Source organism: Cotesia glomerata, linkage group LG2, assembly GCF_020080835.1.
Source record: "Cotesia glomerata isolate CgM1 linkage group LG2, MPM_Cglom_v2.3, whole genome shotgun sequence".
NCBI classification, from domain to species: Eukaryota; Metazoa; Arthropoda; class Insecta; order Hymenoptera; family Braconidae; genus Cotesia; species Cotesia glomerata.
Genome location: NC_058159.1, coordinates 31,316,812 through 31,343,759, shown reverse-complemented (window position 1 = coordinate 31,343,759; position 26,948 = coordinate 31,316,812). Strand labels below are relative to the sequence as shown.

General features: G+C 29.4%; 1 protein-coding gene across 5 annotated transcripts; it reads left to right on the top strand.

Annotated features, from left to right (window-relative positions):
* The first annotated feature begins 737 nt into the window (after nucleotides 1-737).
* Nucleotides 738-25,559, top strand: LOC123259824. Of its 5 annotated transcripts, none has more exons than XM_044720561.1 (18): nucleotides 738-922; nucleotides 1,385-1,504; nucleotides 5,172-5,848; nucleotides 11,012-11,173; nucleotides 12,123-12,306; nucleotides 12,558-12,674; nucleotides 14,001-14,113; nucleotides 15,315-15,477; nucleotides 19,262-19,390; nucleotides 19,713-19,822; nucleotides 20,561-20,825; nucleotides 20,976-21,113; nucleotides 22,037-22,155; nucleotides 23,311-23,486; nucleotides 23,597-23,761; nucleotides 23,934-24,207; nucleotides 24,296-24,437; nucleotides 25,104-25,559. In XM_044720561.1, the coding sequence occupies exons 3-18, from the start codon at nucleotides 5,746-5,748 to the stop codon at nucleotides 25,300-25,302; spliced, it is 2,559 nt and encodes an 852-aa protein (XP_044576496.1). In that variant the 5' UTR covers nucleotides 738-922; nucleotides 1,385-1,504; nucleotides 5,172-5,745; the 3' UTR covers nucleotides 25,303-25,559. The 5 variants fall into 5 exon arrangements, with proteins under 5 accessions (XP_044576496.1, XP_044576497.1, XP_044576498.1 ...); XM_044720562.1 differs by having other exon boundaries at nucleotides 1,363-1,504; XM_044720563.1 differs by lacking the exons at nucleotides 738-922; nucleotides 1,385-1,504 and adding an exon at nucleotides 1,517-1,619.
* The last annotated feature ends 1,389 nt before the right edge of the window (nucleotides 25,560-26,948 follow it).

Sequence of the window (26,948 nt, the reverse complement as noted above, 5' to 3'; positions counted from 1 at the left end):
GAACATGACCGAATAAATCCTCAGGCGCCTAAAAAACATTGAAAAAAAAATTATATATACAATAATAATAAAAATATAAATAATAATAATAATAAAAGTATAAAAGAGCATCAGCAAGATGGAAAGGCGGGTGATGTTATGTAGGCGCTACTAGCAAACTGGCGTCAGTGCAGAAGAAGTCACCAATATGCATGGATGTAAGTATTGTTATTTGTCAACAATTTCATTTTATATATCACAATAGTAATGGAGGCATGTATATATATAAATATATAAATAAATGTGTTAAAAAGAGTTTGATAAAAAATAAAATACAGTATTTCTGTTTTACAGTTTTACAACAATCGCGTTCTCTGTCATACATTTCGATAATGCCGAGCAAAACGATAGTACGGAAAAGTTTTCCGAAGCACTGTTATTGCCTCCCTATTCGCCAATCGCTTTCAATTCACCAGTCGAAGCGTGAAAGACAACTAAAGAAGCAAAATAAAATAAAGTAAAAATAAAAAGCTGAAAATAAAGGAAAGAAACAAATGTAGAGATCTTACGGAGCATTTCTTCACTTCTTTCATTTGAAACTTTGAAGCTTTTATACATCTAGATAAACATCGTATTGAGGTTGCCGGCATTTCACGCTACCCATAAATTCTTAACCTATTATTGTTATCTGATATTTTATCCCGCATTATCATAATATAATATTGCATTTGCGGTGAATCCTTCCTTCCATAAATATAAACCCAAGCTAGGGAAGTATAAGTTACATAATAAGGAAGAAGAGTAATGAATATTAAATTGCGATTGTTAAAACAAGAATGTAATTCAAATGACAATACATACCTGGAAGACTGGAAGACTGGAAGACTGGGAAGATGCAACAACCAAAAATCGATGGAAAGTTGATACTCCTTAGCCACATCCGGTAAGCGAAATACGAAAACACTCGTATAAATCAAGTTACCCATTTGCTACCGATTCAGCTCTAGTCGAGGGAAACGATTCTGACCTGCATTGACGCCAACTAAATTTTGCCCTTTCCTCTTCTCTTCTTTACTTTTCCCTTTGTTCTTTTTTACATTTTATTCACTCCATATATCTATTCTAATTCCGGTGTTTTTCTTATGTACCTATTCTTTCCACTCTCTCTTTCTCCTTTTCATACTTTCATTCGTGTACATACAATCGCTGTACGAATTTCTGACAATGCACTTTTAAATTACAAAAAGCGTAACAGTAAAATGTACTCTTTTCATTATTATCTTTGCTGTCTAAGTTCACAGTTGAATTATTATTTCACCGGAAATTAATTCACAATTGCTCATTTTTTTATTAATTAAAAAATTAATTTTTATAATTTTTTAGGCTTTTTTTAGCTTCTTGGTAGAGAGTTATACAGAATCGAGGAAGCTTTTACACTATACGCATCAAGGACATGAGCTTAAAAAGCATATATAATCAACTCTTCAATCATGGTTTAATTTGCCGAGCAGCAAATTGTCCGCAGGTATGATGTCCTTTGATGTTGTTTCATCCGTCTGTACATTCCATGACTTTTTTACCGTCTGGCAAATTAACCTAAGGCTGTTCTTTAACACACAAAACTACATAGCAGTTTATAGGTATGTAAATATCAACTCACTACAGTCAGTTCCATATATTTATATTGAATCTGCAAATATATAAATATTATGGTTGTAATATAAATATATAAACGTCAGGGTAGAAAAAAAAAAAATAAATTTTAAACGGTAAATCTTGGTAAATAAATTCTTACGGCAATTTATTGTACACGAGTAATAAAGAATAAAATCTGAAAAGTGGAGACAGAGAGAAAAAAAGAAAAAAAGAGGGAAATTTGGCATGGATATCAAATAAAATAATAAAGATTTATTTACCAACTCTTTGGTAATGTTAATTTTATTTAAATATTTTTTATAAACTTTTTAGTGAGTAAATAATGTTATACGAGCTTCATAAAGTCAAAGTAAAAACTCGTTAAACTTGAAATGCATTCCATAACAGAATCCACCGTGTCAGTCTCTTGAACTCGATATAACGATATAGTGATAGCCAGGAAACCTAATACCTAAACTATATATCTGCTCTCCCGGGTAATCTTAATTTTCCTCAAGTATATTTCAACCCTCATCTCTCATAATATATATAATATAATATAATATAATATAACATCACGTGTATGTCCTGTGGATTCTCCTTGTATAGCAAATGACGAGAAGCTACATCGTCGCGAGCTGTAGTAATATATACACCAGCAACAACACTCCGTCATAGATAATTCCCTGATGGCTAGTTTAAAATTTCATTTTTGATTATTCCCCGGAGGGTTTGACCAACACTAGGCGCCGCGCAATCAAACGCCTAATTACTAATAAACTTTCTCAGCTCTGGGTGTTTAGTTGGTATACTAATATGCTCTCCAACTCCAAATGAAATATGTATTAAATTGAAACACTTGAGAAGTACATATTTGGTTCGTCAATAGAGTACTATACCAAGTGAGCAATTTTTCACATCTCTCTTCTACCACTTAGTAGATTCATATGGATAAGTGCTCTCGAAAAAAATAATTGTCTAAAAAAATAGTATAAAAAAATAGTATAAAAAAAAAAGGAAAAGTAAAAATAAGGGTAGATCGAAATATCTCTGAATGCGCGGAGAGAAACGCAAAAGTTCGTACAAGGGGTTCATGTTATATGTGTATTATGTGCTATTGTACATGTAAATGTATATAGATGTACTGAGTACTCTGATATCTATATATATACACGTCTATGTATATTTTATCTGTACATGGGGAAGCGAATTCGCATGCGCAGCGCAAAAGTGGACCCAGAGGGGTTGTGAGGGATGGAATTTACTGGATTGAGGCTTCGGATACAGAAAATGTGTAGAGTCGGTGCATTTCACATCACGAGGGCGGTTGTTTTCTCGATTTCATCCCCTGCAGTATGAACATCGTTGATCATTTTATTTATTTTTATTTTATTTAAATTTACGGTGTGGCTACCGTTTTTTTTTTTTTTTTTAACACATTCAATTCATCAGTGACTCCCACCGAAATTTCGTTATTTTAATTCCGTTTGTACACTCGGTATCGTTTTAAATAATTAATACAACTAACGAGTTTAATTTTGTAGAGGGTAAAGTGTAAATGATAATTATAATTATTATTGAGTGATTGATACGAACAGACAAGTATAATATAATTAAAATATTAATTAATGGGGGATTTTTATTTGCTGTATCAGTGAAGTGACTTGTGTTTTTACTAATACTAACAACAGTTATTATTTTATTTAAATTATTTTTAAATTAATGCCCAGACAGTAGTAAAGTTAATAGTTAATTTAAATTAAGAATAAAGTATTATATTTTAACGAGAATTCTCTAAAATGTGATAACTCATCTGAATAATGAATACTAAAGTAACATGACTAATGACTTTATAGACATCATAAACGGAATTTAATCTACATTTTCATTACTTAGTTGGTGTTTCAGTGTACCACAATTCAAGATTTTTTTTCTAATGGTGAGTTATCGATTGTAATTTATTTTAACATTGTTTAAAACTAGGTACCATTTTTCAGTAAGATTTATTTTTAAAAATCCAATCACTCTTAATGCGTTATCCATTATGCAAATTTATTTACAGCCTGAAAGAAGAAAAAATATTAATAAATTAGAGTGTCATAAAAATTATAAGACGTCATAATTTTACTTGAGATAACTTTTACAAAAGTTTCAACTAAAAAAAAGTAAAAAAGACATTAAAATTTTTCTTACTTACTTCACTGAGTAATAGTACTCAGCAATCGATAAAGTTATGAGTAAAAACTTTCTGTCAGAGAAGAAATATGTAAATATATATCTATAGTTATTGAGATACCTATATTTACGTTTATAGCACAGATATAATGGAGCAAAGAGCAAAGGCTGGAGACCCTTGATGACCCAGACTCGCCACAGCCGTAAAAGGTAATGTTGTAGGTGTAAAATAGGTAAATGTCCATGTCAACTTTGTATTTGGAAATATAGCGAGTGATGAAGAGTTGGCGAAAGTTTGCAGACATTATTTGCTCCATATATCTCCAAGCTACAACAAGTCTCTTCACCTCGACTATTTCTTCATACTATTTGGATTCTCACATTCACGTGATTTCAGGTAGATATACACGGACGCAACACAGATTAATCTAATTTAACCGCAACAGAATTTGCACAATTGCGAGAAACACACGCATGTGTTTTACATTCTCATTTAAGCTGTTGTTCACGGTGGGTTCGCTCAGAAAACGAATAATATAACTGAATTCTCTTCTGTCGGGCACGGTACGCTTCATACTATGGTACTTGCCCGCGTTATGTGTGTTATGTGTATCTGTCAGGACTGTGAGGAAGAGATTTACTCATTCCACACTCTATAACCACGAGGAGCATCTAGGGTAATCCATATCAGACCTAATCCACCCTCTTATAGACTCCTATAGACTCTGTGTTAAATTATAATAGACTTGCTGATACACAGTTCCACTTTCATCGTTATTTTTACTCACCTGAAAGTTTATTATTATTCGTAAACTCTATATATGTTTACACAAAAATAATATGCATTTATAATTTACGGATCTGACATCAACGCGCTGAAAACTTTTAATTGCATTTCCTCTTTTTAATCCGCTGTTTGATTTAATTAAAGTAAAAATTTTTTTTATGAATTTTGCTCCGCTGAAAGTTTACTCAGGACCGAAAATTGATTTGTCAGAAGCACAAAGACATTATTCTCGGTAGATTTACTAATTTTTTTTTCCTGTCACTTCAATATATATATATATATATAAATATCTATATATACAAATGAAAGAGTTGAAAGAGGAAAAAGAGATAAAGAGGGTAAATCCATATGCTCACTTCCGTGTCATAAATATTGGATAACACTTAACCACGCCCTCTCTATTATGCCGGAGACGAAAGTGTGCAACTATCTGGAATTAATAAAGCTAAATAATATATGATATGTATTTATGATAAATTACATTAGATGTTATGTAATAAGATAAATTTTATCTAGGATGTTTACTTACTATACGTGAGAATTTTTTAATACCAAATTTTATTTACTAATTTGTGTTTGTTTATTTTTATTGCAGATCACCGCTGGTATTTTATTAACTAACGCAGTTGAAAAAGTACAAAAGGAGAAACCAGAGTTATTTGAAGCTTGTTTTATATATCTACGGTGCTGTGCTCACTCGGATCGATCGGACTTGCTATTTTAATGACTTTTTTGAAAATGAGTCTAATATAAAATAAAATAAAAAAAAAGTGTACATAGAGATGAATTTTATGTGAAGAGAAGAGCCGACATTACGACACAACAAAACAGAATAAAAAAGGCGTAAAAACGCGAAACAAAGGCATGACGACGAGGCTTTGATGTGACAAATGTAGGCCTCACGTTTTATTGTTGGCATTGTCGGCCAACAACAATGATTATATAACTGAGGTTTATTACTCTATTATAAAAATAAATAAAAAAATAGAGAAATAGACAAATAGACAAATAGACACGAAGAAGAAATTTATTAAAATGGAGTTTAATTTAAGAATAGCTTGATGGGATGGCAATAACTCAAATGTAATCCTGGAATTTATGGCTGTAAAGTACAGGGACAATTGAAGATTGAAGGACAAGATAACGTTGAGACGAAAACTTGGAAATTCATGAGAATCATGATTTGGGGGCTTTGGCTGGCAATCGTCTTTACTTTAGCGTCTTACGCTTATTCTCAAATGACTTGGACCCCGATCTTTGTCAGCGGTGAGAGTAAGTATCTTTTTATTATTTATCTTGCGCACTCTCTGAGTTATAAGAGTTACTCTATTTTATATCACTGAAGGGAATAATTTTTCACGATGTTCTCTGGCTGTTTTTACGTCGCGGCTATTAGGCAGCTGAAAGAAAATTATTTAAGGGATTATTAAAAGTGCTTTTTCATTTTTTATTGATTTAAGATTTAATTTTCGCAAGTTCGTTGTACCGAGGATTGATTGTAAGAGAAAATTAGTGTAGGAAAAAATAAAATAATTAAAGAGTTTTTTTCCTCTTGAGGCAGTCGGGGGAAAAAGACTGAAAAGGATAATAAAAAATAGGTGAAAAAGGCCGAGGTTCGAGAGAGGTTGGTTATTTTGGAGTTAAGTGTCCAGAATAATTGAAATGCGGGAAATTGAAACCCAGATAAATCGAACTTTACCGAATTTTCAGGTTTAGCTTGAAATAAAAAATTCCATTTCAATATTTAATTAAAAATTGGAAATTTAGTGTGTCGTGAATATTGTTTTATTTCCGTAAAATGCGATTTTAAAAATAAATTAAGCGGCTGAGGATTTTATCGGTAGCACACAAATTCACGAAGAGCTTAAAAAGATTAAAAAATAAAACAAAATAAAATTACAAATGCGTGTTTACAAAATAACGCTTGAAACTGGCTGGCTATTTATTTTCTTCTTTGAAGACATAAAGGACCGAGTGTGTATGTAGAAAGTTTTTTTCATCTTAAACTAGCGCTCCTTGCAAACGAAAAACAGGAATTTACACAAATAACAGTGGTAAACCGCAGCGCTCGTCTTGAAGTGGAAAAAAAGGTTGTAAAAAAAATTCGATTCACGTAGAGCGGATCGAAAAGTAATTCCTTGTTCCCCTGAACGCTGATATTCTCCACCGTGTAGGATATATATCCTCTTCACACACACACACACTTGCGCCGTTTCATGACTATCACAATTCACAGTAGTGTAGAGGAGATTCGCGTCGGCGCCCTCTAAAATAAGACACGAGGCTTTGTAATGAGAAATCAATCCCAAACGTGCACCGGGTGCACCGAGTAACTCAATTTATATCCAAGTATATCTTTCCACCAACTTTTATTCTTTACTTCCCAGTCTCTCCTCTATTAGCTCTGTTCACCAGACCTACACTAGTACCGCCGGCAAGCTTACCTCACCTGGAGGACTTAATAAACACCTTACTCATTTATTTACTCTCTGTTTATAATAATATTCTCTGCAAGTCCACCGCTAATTAATATTAATGTCGCTTTAATTAAATTACCCGGTAAAATAATAACAATTAATGATAATTATAGATAAAAATAACAATGATTGATAACGATCTAATGCAGTTGGAGTTATAAATAGAGAAATGAACGCTGATGAAATAGAAATACCGAGTTATATTACGAAATAGAACAATCAAACTATATCACGGTAATTTTCCATGTGATTAGTATCGGTCTTTGAACCTATTGCATTATCATACTGCAATTAGCGTAATTCCATTATCTCTTGACGATGATAGTAATTATACACAACACAACAGTTCTGGTAAATTCATCATGTTTATTATAGTAACTTCATGCATGTTATACATTTTAGATTATTGTTATAGTAACCGCAGAAACAGGATGAGCTGTTGTTATTATTATTATTATTATTATTATTAGAATGATAAGGCAACTTTTCACCTACGATAATTTTTTAATTAAAAGTTTGAACCCCGAAAAAGTTGATTTTGATGAAGAGTTAATATAACTCTTGGATTAATTTTATCGGCATACACTTTATAATCATTGGTGCATATAATTATCCCTTTTGCACACGAAAGACATTATATATAGCTGGATTCAACCGAGCTGGAACCAGAATCAGGTAAGCATAGGGCTTCACTCGGATAAAAACCAGTAAGAAGGGGACGGAGCTCACGGTGTTAGTTCTCGGAAAGTTTAAATCGTTTTCCAATATCATCTGCCGCGTAGTCCACCTTGATAATTGGAAATTTCCTCAATTGGGGTCATTCAATATCATTTGTAATTGTTAGTACTTTTTAATTATCAACCGCTTATGTACAGTGGAAAACTATATAGCCAAACTCTATTTAACGAAAAACTCAATATAATGTAGCAAATACTAAAATTTTACATTATTATTCCTATGTTTAAACACTCTATATATATATATATATTATACATAATGTCATTTGATTTCTATGCTTCTTGTTTACATTCTTACAGCCTTAGTTGTTAAAATTTGAAGATTTAGATCAAACAAAAGTGCCAAAATAATTTATTTATCTCTTAAATTTCAATCCTACACTGATAGAAGGATTTGTTTATAGTTAAAAATATTTGTTAATATTTAACAAATCATTTATTAGAGACTATTTTTTAGTATTAAACAAATATTTCTTAGTATTTAATAAATCTGATATTCATTTATTAAATATTAATAAATCTTTTTAAATACTAAGAAATATTTGTTAAGGACTAAAAAGTGTTCTCTAATAAATGATTTGTTAAATAGTAACAAACATTTTTAATTCTAAACAAATCCTTCTATCAGTGTAGAGCAAGTGCTCCCTAATGACCATCATAATTAAGTACATTTCATAATGAGTACATATTAAAATTAATTTAATATTAGAATAATAGAACATAATAGATAAATTATAGATACTATAACATGATAACATAACATAATAAGTAGTAATGAATATAATAATGATAAAAATTATTCTTTTCATTAATTCTTCACAACATTGCATTGCAAAGTTTTAATAATCTCTATTAAAATTCCCGTTATAATAATTGTATGTATTTAATAAAAATCATGAGGTTTTGTGAAATAAATGAAATTAAATTATGTTCTTTTTAACGTAAAAAAGTATCCGGTCCCTTGAGTTTTGTTATATAGAGTTTATAAATTTAGTATAGAGATCTTTAGTTACAGTCGACGCTCTCTGTATTGGACCTCTCTGTATTTGACCACATTCTTCCTCTGTATTTGACGATTTTACACAGCTCTTATGGACAAGGACGAGTAAAATACAGAGAATGGTCCTGTACGGGTGAGTCAAATACAGAGAGCGTTGACTGTAGCATTATATTGAGTTTGGATTGAGGAGAGAATATGTAAATAACTATGGCAAAGATATAAATGGTGATTAGCTGTTGAGTTCTCAAAATTCAAATGAGAAACAGCAGTAACTGCTGCGCAGATTGTGTTGTATATAATAGTTATTATAGAGTTATGTACAAAGCAAGAGAATGGGGTTTAGAATTGGCATGAATGGAAATTCCGTCATCTTCGACTCTCTCTCTCCATTGTCTCTACGACATTGTCGAGGATTTCTAGCTAAGCCAATTATCAACGGTGCTGGTACAACCGTTTGAGATTTCCGTGAAACGCATTAATTTATGCATCAATCGAAAATATGGCAATCAATGTGACGGAACGCCTATATCGCTGCTACCTCATTCCACCACCACATATTCTACGTGTTTAATCTACATCTAGATGATAGATCGATACCGGTTCGGATATTTGAGGTACTGAATTTTACCTCTTTACATTTCTCTCATCCGTTTGAATTTACCTTCCTCACGTCCGTTAAATGTACCTCTACCTATAAATATTACATGTATAAATCAAACTCTTTATTCGAACAAAATCTAAACATTCAAGGTAAAATATACAACAAAGTGCATAGATATATTCCAAAAAAAAAGATTTAATTTATGTCCTATGATATTTTCACTTTTTATATTGTTTTTTTTTTTTTTTTTTTTTTTTTATTATAAATGTCTATAGATATTTAAAATTTATTGTTGGAAAAGTTTTGATGAAAAGAAACACCCAGAGTTGTCACTAGCAGCGTTTTGCTTGTCTAGTGAAACTCTATTCAGGGGTTTGCACTTCAATTCGCTGCACCCACTTATTCACTTCATCTTTTGTGTATTCACTCTTAAATCTAATTTATTATATTATTATTATTATTATTATTGTTATTATTATTATTACATTATCAAAGCACGAACTTTATTATTCGAAACTAGTAATTTATTTATAAACTCCCGGTGAAACAATTAATAAACATAGTCAATGAATAATAATAATAATATTACTAGTTTATAATTTAATCTTAATTATGATACTGAAGTTAGCTAACAACTGTTAATTCTTTTTTTTTTAACGAATAAATTATTATTTAAATTTGAATGAAAATAAATTTAGCACATATTTAATAATTTTTTTTAACAAATAAATTATGGCAAAAAAATAATTATTAAAAAAAAATTGACATGTAGAAATTTCAAAAAAATTCCAAGTGCAATTTTTTAAAAATATTTTTCTACTTATAATTTTTTTTTTAAAATTGTCTGCTAATTTAAGTATAATTTTTTTTTTTTATTTTTAAGCGTGGAATTTTTGTATTAAATTTTTTTTTTTTTTTATAATAATTCAATAGTTATAAAATTATAAAAAAATTTCTATTGTCTGTAAACTTTAGTTTCATTGTTAATTAAATAATAATAATTAAAGTTTAATTTGACTGTGCGGCAACAAAGTTTTATTGGTAAAATAAAACTGAGTAGAAAGTAAAACTCGATACGTCGAAAAAGTTATCAAAAAGGATGATAGGAAGACTGACAGTGGACGCAAAAGAGAGATTAATAGGACCGGTAAGAGAGATAGATAAATTGGATATAGTGGAGATAGAGGTGAGAGAACAGTGAGAGTGTACATACCCAGCCAATTAAAGTGTAAATGTATGGAGATGCGATCAGCATATCAAGTAGTATCCTACCGTAGTAGAGTCACCGACCACCAGCAAGTCACACTACATAAAACCTAAAAACATATCATCAATCAATATCTTCATTTAATTCAAATGTCAATACATAAATTCCGGTGATAAAAATAATTCAAAAATATTGCCTGCGATTCGATAAAATGTGACCACTACTCTGTTATTTTGGCGTCGACAGTCACCAATTATTAAAAAAGTCAATATTTATTGTCGCTGTTGTTATTGTTGTTATTTTTTAATATAATCACTCGACAATAGACCGATCAAAGGATAGAGTAGAGGGAGAGTGGTTAAATTCAGAAAATGTGTTTTATATTACATATTTCATACAGATTCATTTTTCAGGTCAAGTGGATTTTTGGACCCAGAGCGAAACCGGGTGTGCTTGCAGCTTCAATTCATCAAGCAAAAATTGCGCGTGTTGCGTACTATCAGGAGGATGTAGCTGTGGTAGCGCCATGCCTAAGCGATGTGCTCAGTGTGGCTTGGAACAATATTGTACAAACAGTATGTGTTTAATATCATATCTTGACTTTTATGATACCTTAATTAAATACACTGACAGAAGGATTTTTTTATAGTTAAAAATATTTTTTAATATTTAACAAATCATTTATTAGAGACTTTTTAGTCCTTAATAAATATTTCTTAGTATTTAAAAAGATTTATTAATATTTAATAGATGAATATTAAATCAGATATATTAAATACAAACAAATCATTTTAAATACTAAGAAATATTTGTTTAATACTAAAAAGTGGTCTCTAATAAATGATTTGGTAGCTATTAACAAATATTTTTGCGTACAAATAAATCCTTCTATCAGTGATACAAAATAAAAGAGACCGAGAGATAAATTTTAGATTAGAAATTTCTCCGTCTTTGGCTTTTAAATTATTGAATCAAATAAGAGGCTAGCAACGTGCAAATTAATATATCTCGATGAAGCTTTAATCAAGAATATCCCCTGAAGGAGTAAAACCCGGTTGGTTTACAGCTTGGTTGATTAATTTCAAATTTAAGTTTCAATGAACTTTTTCGATTTCCTTGAGTTCCATTGGAATCGATTTTGTCAGAGATATCGGCTCCAGGCGGAATTTTTATCGCATTTGGAAATCTTTATGTACACATACACCATTCAGACATCCCCCAAAATAATCAACAGATTTGTTGTACACCAGCCGAGGAAAAATCTTTTAAAAAGCGAATTTAAATAATCGGATTGATTACGATAACTCAACTTTTTTCAATATTTTCTATTTCCATTACCGGGAACGGGGACGCGAGATAAAAAACTAATTTAATAGAAAAATATTTAAAAGGCGAAGAAATTTTATTTTTTTTTTTTTTTTTGAAATAATCTTATAAAACTTAACTCTCGGTCTGCTTAAAACTTTTTTAATGTATTGCTTGTTATTCTGGATAATAAGAGATGTTATTGTATTTGATTTTCAGTGTGTAACATAACGTTAGATAGCAAACAACTTTTGAGAAAGTCTAATCGGGCTTTTGGCCAGATAAAATCACTATCGGTAATAGGGCCAACTGAGTGCTTTTACAGGTTTATCCCGGATATTGGTCAACGAGTCGAATTACAAATCTATCGTTTAATCTCCATTGGACGTCACAATGGAACGGCGTAAGTAAAAGATTTATTTATTTATTTTTATTTTACTTTATTTATTGCCGCTTTTAGATGGGTTATCTGACATTATAAATAGCCGCGTTTAACTGGTAAAAGAGAAACTTTGAGAGTACAATGTGCATGAGAAATAGCGGTTTATTTTTTATAAAAACTTCAGCTAACTTTTATATTTAGCTTTTTTTATTTTTTTTTCGTATACTTTACTTTATATTGCATGTGATTAACGGATTATGGATTTTCTTTAGGTGTGAAGGTGGCTGGCTCGAACTGGAAGGCGGCGCCCGTATTTGCGGTTCTAATGTTCGATTCGATCGACCCGTGGTGCTTTTTTCCGACAAAAGTGAAGCAACACTACGAATGCAGTGAGTCATATCTATATATATGTATATACTTTTTTTTTCTAACCCAATATTCAAATTTTAATTTCATTTTAGTTTGTCATCATGCAAATTATTTTTTTTCCTCTAAGCTTAATTTATTTGCCGGCCGTGCTCGAGTTTCGTGAGTGCGGACGATTTAAAAAAGACTAAATAATAAATGCCGGACAAAGAAGAAAAGAAGAGACAGGGTGAACAGAGCGAGGCGCCGGAAAACAAGCTGGAGATAAAATAAGTAAAAGTAAGAGTAATAGAATAGCTAGCTGCTGTAGAGGAATTATAAAATAATGTGGTGAGTTTTGATGTGGGCACTTGGAGTGAACAGAACAACGTTAAGCTCAAAAGCTGTTGAGTCACAAGTCTCCTCGACCGACAAAGCGGCGAAAGAGAGGAAGATCATTTATTGATTGTGCCGGGGGCACGTAACTGGGAAGTGAAACGCGGCAGGGTGCCAGACAGGAAGAAAGGGGGGCTTATCGACACGCCAAGCGATAGAAATGCCCGAGCCATGGAAAATGGAAAAGCTCTTTCAACCGACAAGAGCAAACATGAAAGGAATTTTCATCGCCGAAGAATCGCCGATGAATTGCCGATGTTGTTGCCAAAACCACTCACAGGAGCAGTCGCGATAACTTGAATCTCTTTTGCAGTAGCTTTCCCCCAAAATTCCTTCTCTTTATTATACACAACAACCTTTGTGTCTTCTTAGTCTTCTTTATATTACTCCTTATGTTTAAACTTGCGCTATCACTACCAACAACTATTATCTTTACCATTATCGTTATTATTATCATCATTGTCGCTGTTAAATTTATCCGCATTATTATTTATTATTTATATTAAATTATGGAGAATAATATAAGGTAATTATTTAGGTGCAAGTGAGGTCAATTATTTTCATTTTTTTGAAACTTTTGATAGATTTTTTTTTTAATACATAAAAAAAATGAACAATTAAAAAAGTAGAAATTTATAAATTTTTTAGAAAATTGTGATATTCAACTTGTTTTTTTTTTTTTTTAATTGTTCGTTTTTTTATGTACTTTTCAAAAAAATATATATCAAAAACATCAAAAAAAGATAAAATAGAAATTTTATCCAAAAACATGAGAGCCAAAATGTTTTCCAACTTTTGAAAGCAAAAAAGCTATCAAAATATTAATTTTTTGATATTTTCGATATCACCACTATAAATCGGCCGTAAAAACAAGCATAATATGTAAATAATTACCAAATATAATATAGTGTATCAAGTTTCTCAAGGTATTTATAATTAAAATGTTTTGTGTAATATATTTATTGTCATTTCAGAATTCACGAGAACACCACGAGATCGCAATTTTTAGCATATTTTAGTTTTGCCTCGAAAGCTAGCACGTCCGTTGGCTGGCCGATGAGAGGAGGAAAAGCTATTAATAATACGGGTAAGTTATTATTAAAAGTTCGCTTATAAAGTTATGAATTTTATCATTTTTTTCCAGCATTAGATTTTGTGATTTAACATTTTATCCAACATAGCATGATTTTCTCACGATAATCTGGACTGTCTAGCTCGCAAAAGGACGTAATTACAAAAGTAATAATAATAAAATAAATAATTTTGAATGAATTTACAGCTTAAAATATATAAATGAATAAATATTCTATATAGTGAGAGCGTAATTACGGGATAAAAAGGAGAAAGAGCGAAAAAATAGGGACAAATGATGATAAAAAGCATTAAATTAAATTTCAATTTATTTCGAGGTCTACTAATAAAGCCAGCAAGCTTTTGCTCTACAGAAAGCTAATTTTCTCGACTAACGTACGAATTTCCTTGGACAAGCAAAGCGACGTAATTTTCTCTCGTTGCTTATACATATATATATATATATATATACATCTATGTATATATATACACCGACATAGAAGTAAAATTATGCAAGGTTAAGTGTAGAACAGTCCAGGTCGTCTGAGCTTAACCAAATAAGGGTAGAACTGGTAGCACGGTACACTACGAGTCCAAGACTATTTAACTGTCCTGCACCACGAGTGCTAACAACGTAAACACGGATGGTTATGCTTCCTAGCAAAATTTGTCTCCAACACAATACCATTGTCGCACTGTCTGTATTTATCTGTATCTGTGTCTGATGATTATATACATAGAATAGAATCTATCCGTCCGCTACTACTATGTAATAAGAGCGAATAGAACGTCTACCTTAGATAAGTTAAGACAGAATTTACTAAACAAGAAATAATCAAATATAAGTAGTTGAATCGAGAATTCACCAAAGGTCCCTTTATACTTCTCCCCACTGTTTGAAACCTGACTCGAATCTAAAATTTCTCATTGAATTTCTATTACATATAACAGCATCAATATTCTGGTCCGCCAAATACGGAAACGAAAATTGCGACAACATCCTCCGTACAGACTTAGTGTATTGTAGTTTTCTAGTTTTTATTTTTTTATTTCTTTTTTTTTTTGCTCGGCCCTTGAGTTCTTAAACTCCGATCGGCTAATTTATATTTTCCCCGAGGGCTAATGAAAAAATGAAAATGAAATAAATAAAAATAATAGCATCGGTGATATTGATTGGAAATGAAATAATATTGTTTGTTTTCGATCGACTGTTGTAGATTGTGATTGGATCTTCGAGGATTGTTTGAACACAGATTGCATTTTGGCGAGTCCTGCCTATCCAGGGCTTTACCCGGCAAATATACGATGCCGCTATCTCATCAAGTCAAATATCACAGTATCAATTACACTTGCATTTAACTCCTTGCTTCTATCTTTCAAGTGAGTAACTTTTATTATTTCACATTTTAATTACTATTACTAGACCGATGATAATAATAGCTACTTCGCTACCTGCTTTTTAGCGGGAGCTAAAAAGTTAACAGGAAAAAAGTTTATCATAATTATTTTATAATATTTTATTAAAATACCTTTTTAATTATAATATAATAATGCTCTTACACTAATTTTTTTCGCTTTATAACTTTAAAAATATCAAGTTGAATAGATTATTAAATCATCGTATAATTGGCTCATTAGCGTTAATATCTTAACCGTTAACTCTTTATTTTTTTTTTTAATTTTTTTTTTATTACAGCACCCTCGTAAAATAAATTGAAACTCAATAGTACTTGAAGTTATTTATTCTCACATTTATTTTCCTTTCAAAGGATTACTTTTATACAATATCCAATACATATTCAGCGTAGTGACTCATGTGCGTGCGTAAATCCTATATATTTTTCCCTGTGCATATATAAAGCTGATACCCTCAACTTTGTGTACCTCAAAAGTATATTTACATGTGCGTGATGAGCTGCAGTGTGAGTGGATGAGTACTAAGCCCATTCCAGGATATTTAAAACCACCAGTTTGCATTTAGACACATATCAGATTTATGTAGACAATATTGACTAATCCACGATAGATTATTTCACTTACAAGCGTATGAGGAGCGGTCTAGATTGTTAAATATTTAATATTGTTGTAGTATATAGATAGATACTTTGATACTTAACTCGTTACTTTCGAGTTGAGACGTCGTCAAAGAATATCACGCTGAAAATTCTTCGCGCATCTGGCTCTAATGACGCTCACGTACTGCAATACATTGTGTCAGTGTGAGTCTGTAGTTGGAAAAATTGGTCAAGTGTGTTTCTACATTCATCTACACAGCTGGCGCAAACGCTTTTATAAAAAATTCAGAGACTTTAAAAATTTATTTTATAACAAGGTAGAAAAAAGTAGAGGGACTGAACGACCAGTGAATATTCTGTTTTAGAGCTTATTTGCCAACTTCATTCAATAATAATAATCAAATATCTTTCAGTACTGAATTTTTTATGTGAAACTTTTTTTTTTTTCATTTCACTAAATGAGATTAATGAATAATATATTAGGGAGAGTGGAAATAGTCCCTTCGAAAAATTCAAATGTCACTTTTGCACTTTTTTTTGCAAATAAATATTTTATTTCAATATGATCCAGTAATTTGTAGCGGAAATACTTTATAGAATTTTTCAATTTTTTATATGACAGTCAATATTTATTTCAACAAAGCTGTTAATAGATTTTTATAAAGAAAAATTACTGAAAAGTAAATTAAAAAAAAAGTATTTGCATTTTTGAAAAAAAATATTTTCCTTTTTGAAGTTTACTTCCAGAAGCTTACTCAATTTTTTTCCTTTAAGAAGTTTACATTTGAAAGGATATATGAATTGATTCAAAGATTTAATAGACTAGATAAATAATGTGTGTATATGTTTTTAAACTCCTTCTTTTTTTTTTTTTTATCTCAATCTATAGAAGTTTAAAAGATTGTAAAAATGATAAATAACTCGAAATTATAAACTTTTTATAGGAAATTTTATTTATGATTTAGTAGTTTTGTCAATGATAAAAGTAAAATCTTTTTATGGTCCATAAACTAAAAATAAAATAACTTTTTTAAAGACATTCTTAAGCTGAAGAATTATTTTATAGCAAATTCGCAATAAACTCTCTTAATAAAAGATTTTTTCTAGTTATAAAAAGGTCAACTTATAAAATGGAATTCTAGTTAAACTGGATAAATTTTTTTATCATCAGAATAAAGGACTTGGAAATTTTAATCAAACAATTTTCTAAAAAGTTTTTAGTTTGATTTTTTTCCGCAAAGAAAAGTTATCAAAGGTTCTGGCATTTAAATATTTTTCTCACCTGATTTAAAAAAACAACCGCGGGTCATTTAAATTCCCTTTAACTCTTGAAGTTAAATTTAATGAACATTAAAGGGCCAAACTCATTCAACAGACATTTTCCAGGGTGTAATATTTATAAAAAATGGTGGTAAAATATAATTACAAAGGTTATATATCATAAGACAGCCTGGGCATACACCAGTAATCTAATTACACAGAGTAAAAGTCTTGAAATACCACATACCTTGCCGGTAATATCTTTACCAAAGTACTTAGTGGCTGTCGCGCATGATTCATACATTTGTCTTACTACTCATATGTATTTACTACTCGTAGTACAACTACTGGAAGTTATAGTGACTACTTGGGCTTGTACCTCTGGTGTAGCATCCAGTGAAGAGCTGTACTTAGTGGTGCAAGTGAAGGCAGAGTAGACGTAGAGTCGGAGGTAGATGGAGATATAGATATAAATATGAATGTATAAAGTGACTATCTGCACTTATACATATGGATTGTTGAATGTTGATGTAAGGAAGGTGGATACGGTTTCAGGCACTCCCTTTTTCTCCCTTGCACTCTAGAAATCGCGCACGCCAGTATTGATTCATCCCTCTTGTTGGTTGGAAGATCTCAAACCAATGACTCACTCATGAGAAATGAGAAACGTATCGCTTGGCCATTTTATCAAAATGTATCTTGATTTTTTTATTCTCTTCTACCCTCAATTGATATACGGTTCATGAATTTTTCCCTTTTTCATTTTATTATTTTATTTTTTATCCTCCTCTCAGCTCTCAGCGAATAATGCGCGCTCATCCTTAATTCTCTTCAAGACAAATGAGTACAAGGAACCACCATTATTAATCACTATAAAATAAATAAAACATATATATTTTTCATCATATAAAATGATCAATCGATCGTTTACTTAATATTCATCGATGCGGAGCTCCATTAAATAAAAAAGCCACTTACCCAGCTCTGAAAAATAGCTACAAAGTATATAATGTAATAACGAGGAATATAATTTTAATGAAAGATTTCTCTCGGGAGTTATAACTTTAATAAAATATTCAGCATGTAAATATTGAATTAATAATTTAAATTCGAGATCCAAAGTTACCGAGAAAAATTCACCATTTTTAAATTGAATCATGAATAATATTGTGATCTAATTAATTCATTAAACTCTTTTGCAGCTTCAAAGATAAATTTTATCATTAAACACATGTTGGATTATTTTTTTTAAATCTTTTATCATAAATATTTTACTTAATTAAATAGATCCTTGAGATGATATTAAAATATCAACTAACTTCAGAATAATTTTTTTATTGTTATTGATTTGTTATAAAAAAAAGACACTGAAGTTAACTGACATAAAAATTTTTTTTTTATTTTATAGCAATTAAATTAATGAAAATTAAGTTAGCCGATATTTAAAAATTTTTTGACTTTTTTTTTTTATTGAAAAAATTATTATAAAAAAATAAAAAAAAAATTTCATTTGTAAAAAACTTGAAAAATTGAACGTGCAATTTTTTAAAAATATTTTTTTCTTCTAATTTAATTATTGAAAAACATTTTAAAAATTAAAAACGTCGGCTTACTTTATTATTAGATTAAATTATTATGAAAAAAATTTAATAACAAAATTCCATACGTAAAAATTAAATAAAATTATTAGTAGACATTTTTTTGTAATTAATTAGTTATAAAAAATATAAAAAATGTCAGCTGACTCAGTATAATTTTAAAAATTGACAGCTATCATCTGACTTGACTATCATAAAATTTCTTCCTAACAATTTAGAGGCTATAAAATACAAAATTTGACAGATGAATACTTAACAAACATATGAATTGTTTGAAAATCTGCATTCCAGTCACTGCACCGATGATTATGTCGCCATTTACGCGGGTCCCACCGTCTCGAGCACAATGCTCAAGAAGTTATGCAATAATGAGAAGATGTCTATTGTTCACGTCGGAACTGAGCTACTCGTGGAGTTTAAGTGAGTATTTTTTCATCATTCTATTATTTCTTTAAAATAAACATTACCACTGTTAAGAGATAAGTTGTTGTTAGAATAAAGACGCAAGTAACATAAATATTATAGCATAAGGAGTCTTTATCTGCATTTTGTATGCTAAATATATATAAACACTAGTCCCCATAATAGCCTGAAAAACAAGGAAGCAAATGGAGCGGTTGCATTACGAGCCTCCAGCACTTAATTGTTTAAGAAAGAATAAATAATTGCACTTTAATACTGTGATATAATATAATATAATACATAATGATTATGATGACTTTGATGCAACCTCTATTTCCAGGTCAGGCTCGGAGATGTCACCGTTCAACTACAACGGATTTTCTGCTCAAGTTACTGTTAATGAGTTAACAACATTACCGCCAACAACTACCACATCGTTTTATAGTACAAGTGAATATTTAAATAATGTTATTACGTTGAAATAATTAAACTTTGTTTTAAAAATTTATTAAAACTAAAAAAATACTTGGTCACATAAAACACTTGATTAAATTTTTAATGATGAGATTAAAGTTAGCAGTTACTTTACTATTTTTTAACTTTTTTTAACAAATAGATTTTTTTTTAATTGTTGAAAAAAAATTGCATTTTTTATTTTTTTTAATTTTAATTTTTTTTGTCATAATTTATTTGTTAAAAAAAAATTATTAAATATCTGCTCAATTAATTTTCATTTTTTAATGGTGAAAAATAAGTAAGCCATCTAAAAATACTTAGAATATTTTTTTACTGAAAAAATTATTACAAAAAAATAAAAAAAAAATTTCATTTTCAAAAAAAATGAAAAACTGTAAGTGCAATTTTTAAAAAAATATTTATGGCATTAAAGTTCGCAGTCACTTAACAATTTTTTAATTTTATTTATTAAAAAAATTAGTTCCCAAAAAATTATTTTAAAAAAATTGCGTTTTAATTTCTTAAAATTTCTATATGTTAATTTTTTTCTATAATTTTTTTTTTGCCATAATTTATTTGTCATAAAATTTAAAAAATTATTAAATATCTGCTAAATTTTCATAAAATATTTTTTTGTTCTAATTTAATTATTGAAAAAAAATGAAAAACATTGGCTAACTTTAGTATTATTTTTTAATGATATAATAATGTGCTTTTAAATTGTGTGTTTAGTTAAAAGCATTGAAGATAACGTCAACAACAGTATCATCTACGATGTAACCAAGTACAATAATCGTAACCTAAAGGATTTGCGAAGCAACTCTGTGGTCGGCAGCAGTACAACCGCAGCGGGCTGCGATCTTGAAATAGATGGCAACAAGTCGAGATTTGGTCACTATAATACAAGAGGAAAGATTCAATCTGATAGTTGTCACTTTGTTCTAAGAGGGAGAATTCACGATACGGTTCATATCCTTTTGATCAGTTACAATCTGAGGTTCGTGTACTTACCTATCGAGTCATCTTTTCATCTTCTTTAATAAATTCAATTTTTCTTCCTCCATACAATTTTTTCACGGGCTTTGACTTCAAGTTTCTTGTCTCGCTTTTCTTCAAATATCAAATAAAATATATATTTTTACAATAGTGCTCCATCGTGCAAGACAGTGATTGAGATCTGGGACGATGGGAGTCCGGGGGAGGAAAAAAACCTTAAAAATATAAAGAAGATCTGCAGTCCAGTCCAAACAGTTAAACGGCCACGACAATTCAATCATTCTGAAAGGTAATCTCTTCGTTTTTCAATCAATAAAAATGAATTAATATTTTTACTCTTCAATTCACTGTAAATCAATATAGAACATATTTTCTCAACGCATCTTTGCGGACGGCAAATATAGTTTGGTATTGCATGAAAAAATTTTAATCAGCTTACAATATTCCTTTGTATTCTTTGAGTAATTCTAAAAAAAAATAAAACAATATTCTTTGTCATATTCATCATCCGTGATTGAATCGTTTTACGGAAAAATTTGTCATTCGCTATTTTTCAAGCTCAAATGATTCTGTTTTTTTTATTATATTTTTTTAGGCTACACGTAAATTTACAGAATGAAAACAAATAAACGGTAAATTTTTTTTGTTTATCGATTTATGCGTAATCTCAAATATCAAAATTTTTTTACAGCGTATTTAGTTTCTCATGCACAAAAGTACAGCTCAGTAATAAAATATGGTTCATACGCTTATACATCCAGAGCAATACATTCTTTGCAATACTATATATAAATATACCAGATAGAAATATCGATTTTAAATGTCGTGAAATTTTAAACCTGTAGAACTAAAACCACAGAAGGATTTATTTTTCATACTGAAAAAACAACACAAGAAAAATATGTAACAATCATTAGCATTTTATACACAAGTATTATTAATGTCTAATAAAACTCATGAAAAATTCAAGTTAAACACACAAGACATGTTTGTAGTTCATGAATATGAGGAATTTCTGTTTGCTGACCAACCGATCACAGCTATCAATTTTTTTATTCACTTTCTGGAAGTAAAACTAAATTTCAAAGCGCAAGCGTCGGAGATTATAATAAAAATCCGCTGGCTGTCAGATTTTTGTGCTTATCATCAATTTGAATTATTTAATATATAGATCTGTAATATATTAGCTTAGACATATATATGTTTTGACAGGTACAGTGAACCGGAGCATTATTCATCAACCGGGCGTGAATTGACGATTGTTTTTAAACGGACGGACAACAAAACAGACGACCAACAATTCATCGAGTTCTCTTACTACTTTCATGATGGTGAGTATTTTACCATCATCACTATGACTAGGAGTGTCAGGTAACATAAATTTAAGGATTTATAAACTAGCAACCTTGCAGTCACTATGTGACTGCCGTGAATTGTGAATTATAAATAAATAAAATTTTGCTTTATTAAATAATGACTTTTGTTAAATTGCACTGTACTTTCTTAACTATTGACATTTTTAAAGACATAAGCTCATCCCGATGTTACACTCATCAAGAGTTTTCATTTGAGTACCCACATGCATTTTTGAAATATTTTTCATATATACATATATATAAATATATGAAAAATTGATGTGGGTAATCAAATGAAAGGTCTCGATGAGTGTAGCATCGAGATGAGCTTATATCTTTAAAAATGTCAATAACTAAGAAATGACATTGTATCGCGTCAACTAATGAAATTTTTAAAAATATAAGCTCACCCTGCATTACACTCATCGAGACCTTTCATTTGAATACCCACATGCATTTTCATATATTTTTCATATATACATATATATAATATATATAAATATATGAAAAATTGATGTGGGTACTCAAATGAAAGCCCTCGATGAGTGTAACATCGGGATGAGCTTATATCTTAAAAAATGTCATTAGTTGACAAGATATAATGTCATTTCTTAGTTATTGACATTTTTTAAGATATAAGCTCATCCTGATGTTCCACTCATCAAAAGCTTTCATTTGAGTACCCACATGCATTTTGATATATTTTTCATATACACATATATATATAATATATATAAATATATGAAAAATTGATGTGGGTAATCAAATGAAAGGTCTCGATGAGTGTAGCATCGAGATGAGCTTATATCTTTAAAAATGTCAATAGTTCGCGAGATACAAGGTCATTAATTAATTATGTATCTAGAGATATGACTATCCTGCACCCAAAATTTTTCTTTTTCTCTTAATAATATGGATTAAAAAGTATAATAATAAAAAAAAAAAAAAAAAATTATATCAGCTGATGAATAATCATGATTCATGAAATATAACATAATTCTATTTATACTTGGCTTTATATTATCTTTACCTATATCTACACGAGCAAAGTAAAGTTTCATCCGTAAATAATTAAAGAGAAAGATAAAACAAACTTTAGTTATTTCATTAGCATTATTATTGTATTTTCAGAAGGGGAAGGAGGTACTTTACGGCCCTCGAGCACTTGCGATGTTGAATATTACGGGTTGAGTTCATCAAGAGTAGGACAGCTGACCAATCCAATTTTTAAGTTTTTTACAACACAAGATTACATTAAATGCAAACAACATTTCATACCAGCGACTAATCAATCAGTCGTTTTAACGGTAACCGATACATAAATATTTATGTTTGTCATTTATTGAAACAGACTATTTATATTCATTAATATTTATTTATGTGGTAAATAAATGAATAAATTTTTTCGGACAATTAGGTGGACAACGGTATCACTAATGAATCATCAAATAAATCCTGTAATACACTTTGTGGCGATAACGGTTGCCATTGTGTCAGTGATAAACATCTCGACGAAATAAATCATGTTAAACTAGTCTCCGAGCCGAACAATGTTGTCATCTGTTTGTGTGGAAATTACGAGGTGTAATTTTATTGCTTTTTTATCTTTTTTTTCTATAAAATATTTTCATGAAATGTATAAATAATTTTTCTTTTTTTTTTTTTTTTTCCATTTTTTTTTATTTCCATGATTTATATTTCTGGGTTTTATATTTTATTGAAATTGAATTAACATTGTGTGTTTGTGTATGTAGAATTGGCTTCCACTCACAATACGGGCCTGGAGTCCTCTTTACATCGAGTGGTCGCGATCCTCTGGAACAGATCTCAATGTAAAAGCCGCATACAAGTTTATCGAAGACACTTACTGCGGTGATCACTCGACAACTCAACTGGAGGGTATCGTTAAAGCTGGCGATTTGACAAGTAACGCAATATCCAATCAATACTACCAGCAAAAATGCACATGGATTTTGGACTCTACGATTGATCGGCAATTAACTGTCGAGGTCGAATCGTCGCAGGACCGTAAGTGACCCAGTTTTATCAATACATTAATTATTTACCACTACGTTTTAACCTCAATAAACTTTTAATGGCAAATATTAATTATCAGGACCGTGCACGTCATGGAATTTAACTATTCATGAATATACTAGAAGTGCAAATCCACTTGGTCAGAGACTTTATACTTTTTGCTCAAGAGATAAACACAAAAATTTTACCCTACCTTGGAAAATGAATACAGCAATAGTCAGGTGAATATTAATTTTTTTTTTAAAGATATAAGCTCATCCCGATGTTACACTCATCAAGAGCTTTCATTTGAGTACCCACATGCATTTTTAATATATTTTTCATATATTCATATATATAATATATATTTTAAAGATATAAGCTCATCTTGATGTTATACTCATCAAGAGCTTTCATTTGAGTACCCACATGTATTTTTGATATATTTTTCATATATACATATATGTAATATATATAAATATATGAAAAATTGATGTGGGTACTCAAATGAAAGGTCTCGATGAGTGTAACATCAGGATGAGCTTATATCTTTAAAAATGTCATTAGTTGACAAGCTACAATGTCATTTCTTAATTATTGACATTTTTTAAGATATAAGCTCATCTTGATGTTACACTCATCAAGAGCTTTCATTTGAGTACCCACATGCATTTTTGATATATTTTTCATGTATACATATATGTAATATATATAAATATATTAAAAATTGATGTGGGTACTCAAATGAAAGGTCTCGATGAATGTAATGTCAGGGTGAGCTTATATCTTTAAAAATGTCAATAGTTCTCAAGATACAAGGTCATTTCTTAATTTTGTATCTAGAGATATCCTGGCCACAAAATTTTTCTTATTCTCTTAATAATATAGATTAATTTTTTTTTTTAAAGATTACAAGCATTAAGTAGGACAGCACCGCAATACGTAATGAAATGGCGTAGTGTCACAACATTAGGAAGCACCCGAAAAAATCAACCCTCACCTGCACCTGACTACGTATTAAAATCATCTCAATCCACGATAAGTATTAATAATTACAATACAATTGTATCGATAAATATTATTTTTGTTACACTTATATTTTATTAATTTACAATTGTAATGATTATTATTATAAATTGTTAAATATTTATTTGTTAACGTAAAACGTAACTGTCTAACAGTGAAAGATAATTTTGTAAATAATATAAATACTATATTATATATTAGAAAGTACAGAGTATTTATAGAATTTGTACAAAGATACGATTGAAAACTGAGCCTAGGAAATGAATTATAAATATATAAATATATATGATATAAAGTATAGGGATTCTAAAGTAACGTTAATTTAAATGTAATAAAAAGACAGACTAAATTAATTATACAAGTATAATAATTGATTAATTAGTATTTTGATAAAAAAATCTTGAAATAATCAAGACTAAAAATGAATTGATTGGCTGTCTTGTTTTTAACTTAAATGGTACTAGCGAAGGAATTTTAATGATTAAATATTAATTAATGTACTGATACGTAAAATTAATTACCGTATCAATAATTGATTCCTCCATGCATTTACTGGTTTTAGAGAAAAAAAATAAATATATTATATGTGTATATAATTATATATTAATATTGAATTAGATAGAAATATAGAAAAGTGATGAATTATTAATATATTAATTGTGACGGTATAAAAAATAAATACGAGGCCGAAATTACTACTTAAAAAAAAAAAAATAATATTATTAATTAATTTTTGCAATTTTGAGTGTTCAAAAAATTGTTTTATTTTTTTTATTGTGAATTTTACAACACAATATTAATTTATAGACAATTTAACATATCATGTATTAAATTTTACCATCGTCTTCTTTTCTGATCTCTCAACAATTTTTTTTTTTAAATTAAAATTATCGAAAATGATTTAAAAAAAAAAAAAATAAAAAACGTAAAAAAAATTGTCTGATTTTTAAGCCGTCCAAAATAATAAATAACTAATTAAAGAGCACAGTTCAATTAGTGTGATTAATAATGCGTGTCTCGACCTCGTCATAACAATATTGAAAGTCTACAGAATATTATAAGTAAAAATTAAACTCTGTAACGCTAAAATTAAACATCGAGAGAGAGAATTCGATAGACCTCACACAATAAAAAAAACTAATAACTTCATCATCATTCTAAAAACTAACGATGTTGATTATTTAAATAATAAATGAGTGAAAATATATTTGGAGTATTTCTTCTCTGAGAATCATAGAAAAAAAAAATTAAAAAAATAATCTGCATTTAAATGCTATGCAGAAGCTCAAATTTTAAAAAAATTTTATAATTACTATTGTAATCGTTAAGGAATTTAGTTGATACTTATATTTTCAACGAATTAAATCCATTTGTAACGCCATAAGTTTTAATACGTCCGATTACAATAGTCGAAAAAAAAATACTATCATATTAATTAGTAACTTATTAAAATTAATTGAAAATAAATTGTGTAACAATCATAAAAATTAATCTGTTTTTTCATGGCATATTTAGATTAAATTCCGCAATTATAAAATAGATGCACATTTGTAATAAAATTTCATTTATTTATTAACATAATTAACAGATTACATGTTAAATATTTTTTCACTTATATTAGGAACGAAAAAAAAAAAAAAAAAAAAAAAACTAAGTATAAAAATATACCTGTACTGTTGATTAAAGTACTGCAAATATAAAAAAAAAAACTACTAATCAGTTACAGA

Coding starts and splice junctions, on each gene's coding strand:
- LOC123259824 (XM_044720561.1), top strand. CDS start 5,746: ATGAGAATCATGATTTGGGGGCTTTGGCTGGCAATCGTCTTTACTTTA. Junction 12,307..12,557: donor GGACGTCACAATGGAACGGC/GTAAGTAAAAGA, acceptor GATTTTCTTTAG/GTGTGAAGGTGGCTGGCTCG. Junction 15,478..19,261: donor TCCTTGCTTCTATCTTTCAA/GTGAGTAACTTT, acceptor TCTGCATTCCAG/TCACTGCACCGATGATTATG.